Consider the following 14230-nt stretch of genomic DNA (forward strand, 5'->3'; position numbering starts at 1 on the left):
GGCGCCATTGTATGATAGATGTTGTTGAGCTTGTGAATATGTCGTCCATGGGCTCGAGAGAGCTGAACGAATACCGGCCAACATATATGTCAGCCTGAGCCGGCTAAACGGCCAACAATCTGCTAAGACCTAATCACCTAATGACCTCGAGAGGCTATATCCAAGTTAGTGAGTGCCTCAGGCTCAAGTCGTGTCGTGAAACATTCCCAGGCAAATAGTTCTACCCTGCTCGTAGCTCCTTTGACCTCGGTTCTCTGTCATTATTTGCCGGTGCCATGAGCCCAGTGTACCGAAGCATGCCATCGAAATATATGTACCACTGTAGGCTGCTATGTAAGTGACTATCTCTCTCACACACACAAACATCTCTTCCTTCATCGAGCTGTCCTGCATATTACACACCCTGCCATCTTCACCATGCCTGCGAAGCTCAACTACCCCAGTGGCATGTTTGCCGGCCAGACTGCCATCATCACAGGCTCCGGGCAGGGCATTGGAGCTGAAGCAGCGAGACTGTTTGCGAACGAGGGTGCCAACGTCGTTGTATCCGATATCGATGGCAGTAAGTGGGAGACAGGATACATCAATGCGTGGTGATGGGGGAAGGGGAGGAGGAGGAGAAGAAGAAGAAGAAGAAGGAGAAGCAAGAGGAGTAGAGGCGGAAACTGACTGGGTCGCATAGAGAAGGGCCAAGCGGTAGCCGATGAGATCAACAAGAGCGGCGGCAAGGCCATCAACGTCCCAGGCGATATCCTGAACGACCAATACATCAAGGATCTGGTGAAGAAGGCTGCAGAGTTTGGGGGTGGTAAAATTCACATCATCGGTATGAAGGGTCGCGAATCATCCCACCTCACAAGAGGGTGTAGCTAAAGAGTCCTGACCCGGCACACCAGTAAACAACGCGGGCTTCACATGGGACGGAGTCATCCATAAGACGACCGACAAGCAATGGGATACCATCGTGGCCTTGCACGGAACAGCTCCCTTCAAGCTCATCCGAACCGCCGCTCCCTACTTCCGTGTCAAGGACGGCGAACCACGTAGCATCGTCAACATCTCCTCCACCTCGGGAATCCATGGCAATGCCGGCCAGGCCAACTACGCATTCGCGTAAGAAACCCCCTGATTTCATCCCTTCCCCCCTTCCCAGCGTGCGTCTGGCATAGTTACTAACTCGTATTCACCCACTTCTCTAGCAAAGCCGGCGTAACAGGCCTCACCAAAGCCATCGCCAAAGAATGGGGCCCATCATTCGGCGTCCGATGCAACACAATCGCATTCGGCCACATTCAAACTCGACTCACGGCGGCCAAAGAAGAAGGAGCATTTGTCACAACAGCAGATGGCGAGAAGATCGCTTTGGGAATCCCACAAAAGCAAAAAGACAGTGCTAGTGCGGCTGCATATGCGGATATTCCCCTTCGCAGACCAGGTTCTGCTACCGAGGCCGCAGCGGCCGTCATGGCGGTGTGCAGTCCGTTGTTCAGTTATGTATCTGGTCAGACGATCAGTGTGACTGGTGGACGCAACTGTTAGAGACAGGGGATTGTATTTTATTCGAAAAGAAGTTAATTTTGTCATCAGTGCCACAATGGATATGTAAAAATCAGCGGCGGGCTGCCTCTCATCATGACATTACTCTGTGACGCAGGCAGATCTGCACAGTTTGTCTCAGAGCTTACCACGAATCCAGAAGGTACCTCCTAACTTACCTTATCATTATACCTTATTCATATGATCAAGACCAACGACCAGATACATATATCAGCGTCTCGCCACCCTCTTTACCTACGCCATTTCTCCCACGGGTTAAGGTTTGGACTCATCATCTTCCCATCATCACATATGTCTCCTCGGACATGCCTTATATAACAGATTAACTATACACTTCAGCTTCTCAAGTTCAGGCACCAGAAGATTTGCGTCGCACAAGCCTCCCCCATCCCTCCCCTAACTATTCACCAACGCTTTTTCTGGCCACGCACGAAATCAGAAATATGTATAGTATGTGGTAAGTAGGGAAGCAGAAAGAAAGAAAGAAAATGATCTTAAGATCTCTGTAAGGTACCTTCAATATTGTACTGTCCATATGGCATGTTGCATCGAGCGTTGGACATATTGCATAATGTATATAATGCGGTGTAGAATACTATGTAGTGTATATCTCTCCCTCTCTATATATTCAATCAATCCCATCCCCTTCTCCTTCACCTTCACCTCCTCCACCTCCTCCTCCTCCTCCTCAACTACACCACAACCCAATCAATCCACCACCCATATCGTACACTCTGGTCCACCAACAACCCCTCGCCAAAATCAACCACATCCCTCCCTCCCATCCCTCCCATCCAACCCCACCCCGAAAAAATGTGCCTCATCCACCAAATCCGCTGCCGCTGCGGGCACAACGGCAACATCCAAACCCGATGCCCCGACAACCCCGGAAGAGGTTTCACACCACGTTGTCGAGCACATGGAATTCGGAATACGGGTCGAGCGCCTTTGGCGGGGGCTTCGCATAGTCGTACGAGCAGACCACCGATGTTAGCATTACCACCATTACCATCACATCAACAACAACAACCTTCGGGTGCTGCTGCTGCTGCTGCGGATCGGACGCAGGCGGGTTGTCCGAGATGTCATGAGCCGATTTATTTGTGGGGGGTGGGGAGAGAGATGGAGGCGTTGGGCATGTGAGTGTCTCTTTTCTCTTTTTGGTTCTTTTTTTTTTTTTCTTTTTTTTTAAAAAAAGGGGGGAAAAATTCATACCTAGTATTCTCTTGCTTGTTACATGTAGTCATATGTTTGGCTGACGAGATTGCTGTGCTGCTTAGGAATGATCGGGGAAGACGACCGAGAGGACATGGGAAGCGTGTGCATTGGAGTTGAGCCAAGTCACACGGTAGGCGAGCCGGGATAGATTGGGAAGATGTCGGAACTTCATGTCTTTTCTTGTATGGAATGCTGTGCGTGGCGAAAATTGGGCTTTTGAGCGGAATCGGTGGCTTTGACGGATATCAGCATGTTCAATGTTACATGATTTGATCATCTACGCTCAACAGAAATCAAGACGAATTTGGAAAGCTGTTGCATTTCTGTCCTGTCGATTTCTCATAGACTGTATTCTAGTCACCTTTCTCCAACAAAGCGCTTGATTCTCGACCGCCAATGGCTACCTTGTCGAGCTCATGGTAGGGAAATCGCTCCCGGTAGGATAGACGCCGTACACTAGAGCAGACGGTGCCCAGAAGTGGGGAGAAGGCACCAAGTACCAAGCTGAGAACTCAGGCGCTAGTCGCACAAAGGGTCTCCTTCACCATCGTGCTTCATCTTTTGCGCTTTCCCATAGATGTGTTTACAGGAAGGCGAGCAGCGCGCCCATTGCGAGCGCTCCGTTGCCAACCACAGCATGAGCGGCGGCGCCAGTGTAGCTTGCCGTGGTGGAAGTCGATGAAGCCGATGCCTTCGATGCGCTCGATGCACTCGACGTAGTCGATGCGGTCGATGCGATCGATGCACCCGATGAAGTCATGGCCGCAGTGCTCACTCCAGGGTTTGCGATCACCGGCGGGACAGCTGAAGCTGATGCGGTCGTCGCAACGGAAGTTGCGTTGCCGGTAGTGCCGTCGCCGGTAGTGCCGTCGGACAACGTTGCCACAGAGAAGAAGCCGGCTCCGCCACCTGAAATAACCGTCAGTTTATGGATCTCTCGAGTCTGCTGTTACAATCTTACATGTATCCATTGGATAGCCGACACATGGCGTGTTGCACTTCGAGTCCTCCACTTTGTCACTTGCTGCTGGCAATGCATCGCCGCAGTAGCACTCAGTGCCGTTGGTAGTAGCCATGACAGCCTTGCCGTTGTTCTTGCACTTGACGGCGCAATAGCCAGTCGATTGGTAGATGTAGGTGCCCTGGCTGGTGAGCGAGCCCGCAGAGCCGTAGCAGCCTTGATGGGACACCGTCTGCGCAGCCACGACGCCGAAGAATGGGAGTAGGAGTGAGAGTCTCATCGTGCTTGTGTGAAGATGTTTCAGGTAATGCGATACTGCTTTGCAGGTATGAGTGGTGTTGGTAGAGTGAGTGGTGTTGTTGATTTTGTCATGAAGTGAAATAGGTAAGTAGGTTGTTGTGGGTCTGTGGCAAGAACAAGCGGAGGGATTCGCGCTTTCTGCCTGATGCAGGGATTAGAACCTGAAGAAGACCAACTGCGTCATGTGAGCTCCTTCACACACGGAGAATTTCCATGGCAGAGTCAGGCACGTGGAGTGAATGAATCCACTGGAAGCACTACTGGCCGCTCCTCCTGAGAAATACACTACCACCTACCACCTACGCTGTTCCCATGCGACAGATCCAGGAGGTACAGGTAGGTAGTGACCGGTATGCTGCAAATGGAGTTGGTGATGTCGCAGTTGGACATGATTTGGTCAGCATACAGCAAGGTACTCATGTCCCTGGTATGTACCGAAGAATGTTCCTCATCGAGCCTCATCCATATTGCACATCCTTCGTGTCCTCGCAATGCTTGTTTCGTTGTTGACTGGAGATAGAGAGAAAGACATCCCAAGGTATGTGACAGATGGATGATGGCGAGTTCGACGAGAGAGCACAGTTCCGGGAGGTGGGAGGTACCTGGTACAAGAGGATTCCCTCGGCGAGATAAGACTGGAACTAGTGCTAGAGGCAAAAGGCTTGTTCGTGGCCAAGTCCAGAGCCACCGGCAATACCATATAGCCACAATAATCGCCATGTCGAAGCACAGCAAGACGGCTATTCGGCGGCGCTGTTCTACGCCCTCGACAACAGTCTGCAGCCCACCCGGCTCGCCCTGTTGTTGGTCACTAGTAGGTAATGTAGAACTACCTTATGGTTGAAGCGGGGCCGGCCAACATACTCTGTCAGGTAAGGTAGTGAAGAAAAAAAAAGTTATCTGTATTTCTCCCTATCTTCCTCACATCCACAATCTCTGTCTGTCCCGTCCCGAGAACGTCTGGCCACCTAGCCATGGCCTCTACTGACCCAGGTCTGGCGCAAGTCGCTGCCACAGCGGAGGACCCCATCAAGGGCGCCATATACAAGGACGATGGAGAGCTCATGGAAGAAGAAGATCGACCGGTCGCACCCGATCAATTTGATGTGCGCTACGAGACGACCAAGACGGAGATCTGGGCGTGGTACGGGTATTATATGGGCAACAATGGTCTGACCCTGTTCAACTTCGCTCCCACTGCTGCACAAAACTTGCTCTATCAGCATGCCGAAGCCATTGGAGGCCCGGACAACCAGATTGTGCACTTTGCGGGATCGAACCGAACCATAAATTCCGTCATCTTGCTCTGCAACGGCATCAGCTTCGCCATCCAAATTGTCATCTTCCTGGTCTTGGGATCGTACGCCGACTTTGGCACTTTTCGTCCCAACATCCTCATTGTGCTCTCGCTCATTGCCTGGGGGATTGGCTTTGGCTGGCTGGGAGTGCACACGGTGGACGACTGGCAGATTGGACTGGGCTTGTACGTGGTGGGACTGATCGCGTATCAATTATGCCTGACGTATTGGACGGCCGCATTTCCTGGCCTGGCACGAAACACGCCAGAGACGAGAGAGAAAGCGCGACAGTATGAGGACGGAGAGATCACACGAGATGAATATGACCATGCCGACAGCATGAAGCGGAATGAGCTGAGCAATGTCGCATTCATCGTGCAAAGTGTCGTGGAGATTTTCATTCTGGTCATCATTGTGGGCATCATGTTCGGCCTCGATGTGAATGCCAGCGTCGCCAAGAACAACTATGGTCTCAGCGTGCTCATCGCGTTCGCGTCCGGTGTCTGGATTCTGGTTGCTTTGCCGTGGTTCTTCCTCGAGAAGCGGAGACCAGGACAAGATCCAGGCATGAATATTGTGATTGCCGGCTTCTGGCAGCTGTACCGTGCTCTGACACAAATCTGGCAGCTTCGTCAGAGTCTCATGTACCTGATCGGTAAGGAGAGCGTTTGTTCGTGTTATTCTCCCATTGCACACAACTGCTGATGATGAGTTTTACTGTAGGCTACTTCCTGCTCGGAGACTCGCTCAATACCACCGTAACAGTCATTGCTACCCTGCAGAATGAAATTGTGGCCTACAATACACTGCAGCTCACCTATCTCCTGATCGTCGGCATTGCTGCTCAGGGCGTGGGCATTCTCGCGTTCTGGTTTGTGCAGAAGCGCTTCCAACTCTCCACCAAAACCATGTTCAACGCAGTCGCTGTGGGCATCATTCTGCTCGATGGTTGGGGCATGATCGGCATCTGGACACAGCGCTTCGGCTTCCACCACAAATGGGAAGTGTGGGTTTACCAAGTATTTTATGGATTGTTTGTCTGTCCATGGTACTCGTACTCGCAGACGGTAGGTCTTCATTTCCTTTGCTCTTTGACACATCTCACCCGCATTCCCGCAACCATGATCATGTCGGGAGGGCATAAGGTACAGTACCTATACCTTAAGTTGCCTGACGACATTCGTTGTCGCATGTTCGTATCCGCTGTCAACGCACCTGGCCATCTCCACTCCGCCCTGCTCTACCACATGTACATGGGTAGCTGTTTGTTCCCGACTCCTCACAGATGATGTGGGTTTCGAGCTCTCATCAAGCACTAGGTGAGTCGTACAGACCAGACACGCGTGGCGTGGCCTTTTTGTTAACGGCTCGCCGCAGACGCCAGCACATCACTTTGCCCAACGAAAAGAGAAATCTCCATACTCGTGCGCAATTAAATTGAGACAGCGGCTTTTCAATCTGCACCTTTCCGCTGTCATGCAATAAAAAAAAGGTGGCGCTTAACGTGGCCCGGACCCGGATCTTTGCGACATACACCTACCGCCTACCGCCTACCACCAACCACCACCACCCAAAGACTCGGAAATGGCTCCCCCTACCTCCTTTCACTTATCGTCGTCGTCCCCGCACCCAATCACACCACTTTTTCCGATCCGAGAAGAAAAAGTCTCCGCTAACTTGCTTTTCCCCAATCCAGATGATCTCCGAAGTCACGCCCCGCGGCAAAGAATTCCTCTTCTTCTCCCTCTTCTCCATCATCGGTAAAACCAGTTCCTTCATCGGCCCCTTCATCTCCTCGGCCATCATCGACGACACGGGAAATAATAGTAGTCCCTTTTATTTCCTCTTCGCCCTCAGTCTCGCGAGTTTTCTCTTTTTGCTGTTTTTCGTCGATGTCAAACAATCGAGAGTTGAACAAGCGGACTTTTTGGAAAGGGAGAGATTACTCAAAGAAGAGAAGAAGAAGAGAAAGAATAGTACCTGGTAAGAATTAGAAAAAAGAAGACGAGTCATAATGATGGGATTATTAGTATCATGGAAGATTAAGTTCACACGATTGCGGTAGACATATACATATTTCTTTTGCCCCTTTAGCCCATAAAAATCCGGCGTGCTAGATGGTTGGGAGTACGATATAAAAATGAACCTTGAAACAAAAAAAAATAAGAAAAAGACAAGTAGAAATAAGAAATTGCCAATAGTTTTCTTCATCATCACCTCCTTCATTAGGTACCTCCACTGCCACATTACACACACACACTCTCAAGCCACATGTCAGCCGCCACGCCGCATGTCAGCAAGGATTTCCGAGCGGGCCCGACAAAGTGGTGTAGTGTGTGTGTGGGTGCGTGTGAAGAAAGGTCCAATGTGTGTGAAACAACAAGGCGATTGACACACCACAACGGTACATGTACTATTCGCTTGACATGTGTCTTTGTTTTATTTCTTTTTGCACGAGGTACATGTCATGTCATATCGTTAGGTGCCTCCTGTACAATGTTACAGTGATCAACAACTTGAAGCTTCCATTAGAAAAGTTGTAGCTGAGTCGGGTATGTAGGTACATGTACCTCCCAAGCTACGGTACCTAGAACCCAAGACAACGCTAGGCCAACACCAGCTAGCCATGTTGTAGCTCACAGCTCTTCCTCACACCTCAGTATATGTAGTGAGTAGACCATGTGTCTTTTCTTCTTCTTCTTCGAGTGTACAGTAGTAGCACATTTGATGTCTGTTTGTTACATATTCCCCAATGTACTACCTTAGGTATGTAAGGTACCTTAGACAAGAGAGTACTCTAGGTTCTCGCTCAGAGGATGGAATTGACAGAGAGCAACTAAGCCGCTGTAGCAGAGTCCACCCGCTCGTGCATCGCCGCGAGTTGCAGATCCTTCACCTCCAATCCATCGAGTTTGCTGGCGGTGAGTTGATTGGGGAGTCGGTTATGCATGGAATCGGGAACCAGGTCAGGCGTCACAGATCGGGCCATCTCTGTTTGCGGTGCTGCTGGTGGTGGAGCCAGAGTGACAGGAGTATCGCTGATTGGAGTCGTCTCCTCGGGTGTAATGGTGAAAGATGCATTAGTAGGACTTCGGGAATGGTCGAGTTTCTCCAGGACCGAGTCGCGCTTCTTCCGCACGACATCCTCTGAAGTCAGGAATTGTCCGAAGCCTTGTGAAGCAGCAACTTGTTCGATAGACTTGAAATACTTCACCGTCTTGACTTGTAATTCCAGCGTTGCATCTTCGTCCACGACAATCATGGCGTGAGGGTGCATTTGGAGCGAGGAGAGCGTCCACATGTGATTGACACCACCTTCTATACACTTTTGGAGGGCAAGAGCCTTATGTGCACCGGTAATGATGATGACCACTTCGCGTGCATCCAGGACGGTCTGAATGCCTACTGTGAGGGCCATCTTGGGAACCAGGTCCACATCGTTGTCGAAGAAGCGCGAATTGGCAATGATGGTGTCGTAGGCAAGACTATGTGGGTCTGAATGTCAGTGGGTGGAGATGGAGTGGAGGTGAGAGAGCCTGTCAGATGCTGTACTCACGTCTTGACTCTGGTCCTGCTCTGCAAGCTCGAGCCAGGCTCATTAAATGCAATGTGCCCATCCGGCCCAATGCCGCCCAAAAACAACTCGATGCCTCCTGCACGTCGGATCTTCTCTTCATATGCAATGCACTCCTCTTCCAAATCTTCAGCATTACCATTCAGAATGTTGATATTCGCGGGATCGATGTCTACGTGGCTGAAGAAATGCTTGTACATGAAGCTGTGATACGACTCCGGGTGTTCGCGTTGTATGCCCACGTACTCGTCCATGTTGAAGGTGATGACATTTCGAAAGGAGATCTCGCCCTTTTTGTGCGCGTTGACCAGATTCTTGTAAATGCCCTCGGGCGATGATCCTGTTGGCAGACCAAGCACGAATGGCTTCTCCGGAGTCGGATGGAAGGACTGGATGCGATCTGGACCACGATGCCGGAGTCAGTGGTGTTGGCGTGCAACATCGAGGGTGTAACACCTACAAATAATATACTCGGAAATGTATCTCGAAGCCGTAGCTTTGTCGTCTCGAACGATGAGTCGCCTTGATACTCCTTATTTAGCCTTCTGGACACCCACATGCCCGCCGTGTGCTGCGCAACCACTTACATGTTGCGTTTTCGAAGGGGACGTCAGGTAGGTATCAATCTGCAAGGGAACAACAAACAATAGGTGCAACCAACACTCAGGCGTGGCAACCTCTTCCACGGTCACTTGGGAAGAGCGTCGTGGTCAGGCGGAATATACTCGGTCGCCTTGCCTGGTCCGTATCGTATGGATGGCGACACCTTTCCACGATTCACGTCACATTACAGCTACAGCTTACCTTGTGCCTGTACCTTAGTTCTACCTTACCTTGCCGCTGGCGGGCGGAAGCTCGACCGGCCTGCTGGCAAGAGCTGTTACATTCAGATGCAACAACGTGCTCGAACGCGGCCACCCGATTGCCGAGCCTGGTGGTACTTCTGGCAGGAAGCGAGAACTAGACCCTATACCGGTACTTGTCGCTCGAGGCAGTCATTGTTCTTGCGAGACAGGCGCTCGTGGTGGCCGCATCGGGTCGGAGCACACGGACAAGCCTCGTCGTGCAGTGGCAGTGGAGTGGACAGAGCGGATGGCAATGCGATGACACGTTCCTCCCATGTAGGTACGATAGGGTGTATCATGATGCATCTACTCTGTATCTGGTGGACCTTGTCGCGTGGCCTGAGGTCGTAGGGACATCCTCCATCGGGGGATACGGACCGTACGGTATGATGCGGCCATGGATCGAGCTCGAGCGAGGGCGGCGGGCGAAGGAGTGGAGGAGTTGGCCGTGGCGAGACCGGCAGAGCGAGGAGGGAGGAAGGCCAGGGAGAGGAAGGGCTCAGGGAGGGAGCTGGGAGTGGGAGGGAGGAGGGAGAAGGAGACTGGAGTCCACAATCAGTGTGTTACACCTGTCCAGTGCAACGGTACGCGCAGTTGGGGCTATCTTTTTCTTCCAGCATGTGCCCGCAGCCCTTGCTTCCGCGTGTCACACTACGCTACTAGAAGTACGGATCCCGCCATGCGCGCAGCCGCACGCCGTTACAGCTGTCGTGCGACCATCTAACGTCGTCCTCCTCCTCCTCCTCTCCTGTCCTGTCTTGTCCTCTCCTGTCCTGTCCTGTCCCAGCTCCAGATCCAGATGGTTCGAGGAGGTATCGCCGCCTCAGCCCAGCAGCCTGCAAACGACGGACAGTAGTAATTACAATAGTTCCATAGCGAAACAGGCCGCAATCAATAAATTCCGCTCGGGAGCGGCCTCACGCGTGCTCACCCTGCAATCAATAGACCTAATAATGAAATGGTTCTACTGTAAACTTCTCATTGAGATAGCAACCCCCCCATTCACCAATGAACGAAGAGAGGTTTGGGCGACCGGGAATACATCCACCACACCCTGCAGGCAAATCCAGCGGCCAGCCAACTTCCAAGGGTCCATCTCCCCCACAACTTCAGCGCGCTCTGTTCCTCTTCACCACTGAATTCACTCATGCAAGTCCAATCCTCCGCCAATACTTATTTGATGCGCTGTGCGCTCGACCGCTCGCGTGACATCTCTGGTCAATCAACATCCTTTTAGCACCTCACACACCCACACTCACACACTCTCTCTCGACTTCACCAGCTGCCCGCGCAGCAACAAACTTTCGCTTCAGGAAACTACGAGACTCCCCACTTACCTCAACCTCGCGAACCTCGCGAACGCTATTGCCGATCCCATCGCTCTACGCCGACCGCACTGCACCCGTCGCGCGCCATGGCGAGCTTCGACGAGAAGACCACGCCTTCGCCAGCCATCGATCGCGCCGACTCGCAGACTCACTCCAGCGACCACGATCATGAACGCGACGTGCCTCGCGGATGGATGTACCAGGAGCACAAGCTCGGCTTCCTCACCATCCCATACTATGCGTCGCCTAAGGCTCAGCTGCTTTTGGTAGCTTTCGTATGCTTCCTGTGCCCCGGTAAGCCGCCATCGCCAGCCGCGCACGCGTGTGTGTGTGCCACCAGATGGGTGACTGCTGACGCGCGCTGTTAGGAATGTTCAACGCCGTCAATGGACTCGGCGGAGGCGGCCAGTTCAGTGCGACAGCGAGCAGCAACTCGAACACTGCCCTGTACTCTACCTTTGCCGTGGTGGGTTTCCTCGCCGGAACCGTCACCAACACCATCGGCATTCGCTGGTCCCTCGCCTTCGGCGGAATTGGCTACTCCATCTACATCGCCGCTTACCTCTGCTACAACTACACCGAGAACCTGGGCTTCGTGACCTTTGCGGGTGCGCTCCTCGGAGTTTGCGCCGGTATTCTCTGGTCGGCTCAAGGTGCGATCATGATGTCGTACCCACTTGAAGCTGAGAAGGGACGCTTCATTTCCTGGTTTTGGATGATCTTTAACATGGGCGGTGTGATCGGCAGTCTTGTACGTTGAAGAAAGACTTCTGTTGTTGCTGAAGCCACTCCAATGCTAATTTCCCATTAGGTTCCACTAGGACAGAACATCCACAATGACCACAATGGCGCAGTATCGAGTGGCACGTACATCGGCTTTTTGATCCTGACGTTCGTTGGTGGCATGCTTGCGTGGGTCCTCGTGGATGCCAAGAAGGTCGTTCGCAGTGACGGATCCAAGGTGATACTGATGAAACACCCAACCTGGAAATCGGAGATTTTCGGTCTCTGGGAGACACTGATCAGTGACCCCTGGGTCTTGTGTCTCTTCCCCATGTTCTTCGCCTCCAACTGGTTCTACACCTACCAATTCAACGGTGTCAACCTGGCTCGGTTCACGGTTCGCACCCGCGCACTCAACAATGTGCTCTACTGGTTCATGCAGATTGTCGGCGCCTGCGTCTTCGGCAATGCACTCGACATTGAGAAGTTCTCACGTACTGCTCGTGCTAAGGGCTGCTGGATCTCACTCTTCGTGCTGACCATGGTCATCTGGGGCGGCGGCTACGCCTTCCAGAAAGACTACACGCGCGCATCAGTCAAGGCGAATCCGGAGCTGCTCATGGACTGGGTCGAGGGCCGCTACATTGGACCCATGTTCCTGTACATGTTCTACGGCTTCTACGACGCTGCTTGGCAGACATCGGTCTACTGGCTCATGGGCGCTCTCTCCAACAACAGCCGCAAGCTGGCGAACTATGCGGGATTCTACAAGGGCATCCAGTCTGCCGGTGCTGCCATCATGTGGCGCGTGGATGGCTTGGGCGCTCCGTACATGAGCGAGTTCGGTTCGTGCTGGGGACTCCTCGCCGGCAGCTTGCTCATTGCACTGCCGATGATGATTGCCAAGATTCGCGACACGACTCCCGTGGAGGAAGACCTGAAGTTCACTGATGAGACCATGGACGATGTCCACGTCGGCAAGCCGGTGGGCACGACGTCGACCGATATCGAGTCGAAGGAATAAGCAGCAGCAGCACCACAGGTGCGACGTTGCACCACCTCATCTCCTCGAGCAGGGATGAATTTGTGGTCTGATGTCCGGAGGGGTACACCACGATGTGTTTTACGTGCTTCGCACAAGATGCTGCGAGTCGCTTCTTGAGGAGATGAAGAAGAATGACATGGGAGATTTTGGTTTGAGCAAGGCGTTGAGGCGTGGATGAACCAGAGCCGCTAGCCGCGACCTGGCACGATGGGGCATTATTGCAACGTAATGACAGATGCCATGCATGTCAGCATGTCGTGAGAACAGAGTCGAACAGATAACAGTTTCATTCCACACACACCTACAGATTCCACACACCGACTGCAGCGATTGCTGACGTTCCACGTACTCATGTTCCCCCATGGTCGGTCGGATGACCTAGATCTGACATGGCCGCTGGAGAGTACCTACCTCCTAATGTAGGAAGTAGTGCTACTACAGTACCCTCTCACCGATTATATGTGATGGAGAGCCAGCAGCAGCATCAGCAGCAGTAGCCAGTAAGTACATGTACATACATGTATACATATCTTACATGTACATGTCGTTCCCGGTAAAGTACTACATGAACTGGATTGTACCACCCGCCCTAGTAGCTCCATCACATTTCGTCACAACAAAACGGACCCTCCCTACAGGTACCTATCTTACCTACATTATCTTCCTACCAGCCTACGTACGTAGCCTACCTACCTAGTACTGTACCTAGGAGGTAGTACCTACAACCTAGAAGCAGATCCACGGATCCACGGATCCCTCGTGCGTGGTGGGCCGATGGTGTAGAACTAGTGATGGTGGTTCCATGTAGGTCGGTAGGAGGTGAGAGGTGGGAGGTGAGAGAACGAGAGAGAGAGCAGCCGGGTTCCGTTTGGTAGGAGGTAAGGTAGGTAGGGAACTGATGATGAAGGACTGCCTGACTAGTGGGTTGGTTTGCCTTTTGGTGGTCATTCTCTAGCTTTGCATGATACTACTGCTGCTACTACTGCTACTGCTACTGCTACTGCTACTGCTGCTGCTGCTGCTGAACTGTTCGACGGTTGAATGGCTGGCTGGCTGGTTGGATGGATGTTGGGAACGGGGGGTGGGATTCTGATGATGTGATGGGATTGGATATAGGTACCTAGATACCTGGTAATATAGGTAGAAGATTGGAGAGTGTTCGGAGAGGAAGGAAAAGGAGACTAAAAGGAGGGTAGTGTATGACAGTGTCAGATGGATTGTGTGAGCACTAGATACTAGGTAGGTAGGTAGTCTACTACTACTGTGCAGTGTGCAGCATGAAAAGCAGCATGAAGCGGCATGGCATGAACCACAGTACACAGGTACAGCGGTAGAGGTAACCTGTAAGAAGTAGGTAGGAGGTATGTCAGCGGGACATACC

The 14230-nt window shown here is 52.2% G+C and overlaps 5 protein-coding genes across 5 annotated transcripts; 3 read left to right on the plus strand and 2 right to left on the minus strand.

Annotated features, from left to right (window-relative positions):
• The first annotated feature begins 334 nt into the window (after nucleotides 1–334).
• On the plus strand, nucleotides 335–1688 carry SEPMUDRAFT_150171 (NAD(P)-binding protein). Its single transcript, XM_016905998.1, has 4 exons — nucleotides 335–562; nucleotides 683–826; nucleotides 897–1113; nucleotides 1200–1688. The coding sequence occupies exons 1-4, from the start codon at nucleotides 418–420 to the stop codon at nucleotides 1537–1539; spliced, it is 846 nt and encodes a 281-aa protein (XP_016759290.1). The 5' UTR covers nucleotides 335–417; the 3' UTR covers nucleotides 1540–1688.
• Nucleotides 1689–3089: 1401 nt separating this feature from the next.
• Nucleotides 3090–4040, minus strand: SEPMUDRAFT_150172 (WSC-domain-containing protein). Its single transcript, XM_016905999.1, has 2 exons — nucleotides 3737–4040; nucleotides 3090–3684 (listed from the first exon to the last, which is right to left on the minus strand). Exons 1-2 carry the CDS (start codon nucleotides 4014–4016, stop codon nucleotides 3359–3361), a joined length of 606 nt encoding a protein of 201 aa, XP_016759291.1. The 5' UTR covers nucleotides 4017–4040; the 3' UTR covers nucleotides 3090–3358.
• Nucleotides 4041–5010: 970 nt separating this feature from the next.
• SEPMUDRAFT_134373 (autophagy protein) lies at nucleotides 5011–7419 on the plus strand (the record flags this gene model as incomplete). The annotated part of the gene is made up of 3 exons (XM_016902635.1): nucleotides 5011–5989; nucleotides 6058–6401; nucleotides 7031–7419. The coding sequence occupies 3 exons, from the start codon at nucleotides 5011–5013 to the stop codon at nucleotides 7319–7321; spliced, it is 1614 nt and encodes a 537-aa protein (XP_016759292.1). The 3' UTR covers nucleotides 7322–7419.
• A 421-nt stretch (nucleotides 7420–7840) lies between these two features.
• SEPMUDRAFT_134374 (Glucosamine_iso-domain-containing protein) lies at nucleotides 7841–9467 on the minus strand (the record flags this gene model as incomplete). The annotated part of the gene is made up of 3 exons (XM_016902636.1): nucleotides 7841–8819; nucleotides 8891–9297; nucleotides 9462–9467. 3 exons carry the CDS (start codon nucleotides 9465–9467, stop codon nucleotides 8171–8173), a joined length of 1062 nt encoding a protein of 353 aa, XP_016759293.1. The 3' UTR covers nucleotides 7841–8170.
• A 1416-nt stretch (nucleotides 9468–10883) lies between these two features.
• On the plus strand, nucleotides 10884–13165 carry SEPMUDRAFT_134375 (MFS general substrate transporter). Its single transcript, XM_016902637.1, has 3 exons — nucleotides 10884–11375; nucleotides 11450–11832; nucleotides 11893–13165. Exons 1-3 carry the CDS (start codon nucleotides 11168–11170, stop codon nucleotides 12826–12828), a joined length of 1527 nt encoding a protein of 508 aa, XP_016759294.1. The 5' UTR covers nucleotides 10884–11167; the 3' UTR covers nucleotides 12829–13165.
• Nucleotides 13166–14230: the final 1065 nt, after the last annotated feature.

Source organism: Sphaerulina musiva (assembly GCF_000320565.1).
Source record: "Sphaerulina musiva SO2202 unplaced genomic scaffold SEPMUscaffold_7, whole genome shotgun sequence".
Lineage (NCBI taxonomy): Eukaryota > Fungi > Ascomycota > Dothideomycetes > Mycosphaerellales > Mycosphaerellaceae > Sphaerulina > Sphaerulina musiva.

Excerpts from the sequence above, each read along its gene's own strand:
- SEPMUDRAFT_150172 (XM_016905999.1), bottom strand. The coding sequence starts at position 4,016 with ATGAGACTCTCACTCCTACTCCCATTCTTCGGCGTCGTGGCTGCGCAG. Across the intron at positions 3,685-3,736 it reads CGGCTATCCAATGGATACAT|GTGGCGGAGCCGGCTTCTTC; the intron begins GTAAGATTGTAA and ends CGGTTATTTCAG.
- SEPMUDRAFT_134375 (XM_016902637.1), top strand. The coding sequence starts at position 11,168 with ATGGCGAGCTTCGACGAGAAGACCACGCCTTCGCCAGCCATCGATCGC. Across the intron at positions 11,376-11,449 it reads CGTATGCTTCCTGTGCCCCG|GAATGTTCAACGCCGTCAAT; the intron begins GTAAGCCGCCAT and ends GCGCGCTGTTAG. Across the intron at positions 11,833-11,892 it reads GCGGTGTGATCGGCAGTCTT|GTTCCACTAGGACAGAACAT; the intron begins GTACGTTGAAGA and ends ATTTCCCATTAG.
- SEPMUDRAFT_150171 (XM_016905998.1), top strand. The coding sequence starts at position 418 with ATGCCTGCGAAGCTCAACTACCCCAGTGGCATGTTTGCCGGCCAGACT. Across the intron at positions 563-682 it reads TGTATCCGATATCGATGGCA|AGAAGGGCCAAGCGGTAGCC; the intron begins GTAAGTGGGAGA and ends TGGGTCGCATAG. Across the intron at positions 1,114-1,199 it reads CAGGCCAACTACGCATTCGC|CAAAGCCGGCGTAACAGGCC; the intron begins GTAAGAAACCCC and ends CCACTTCTCTAG.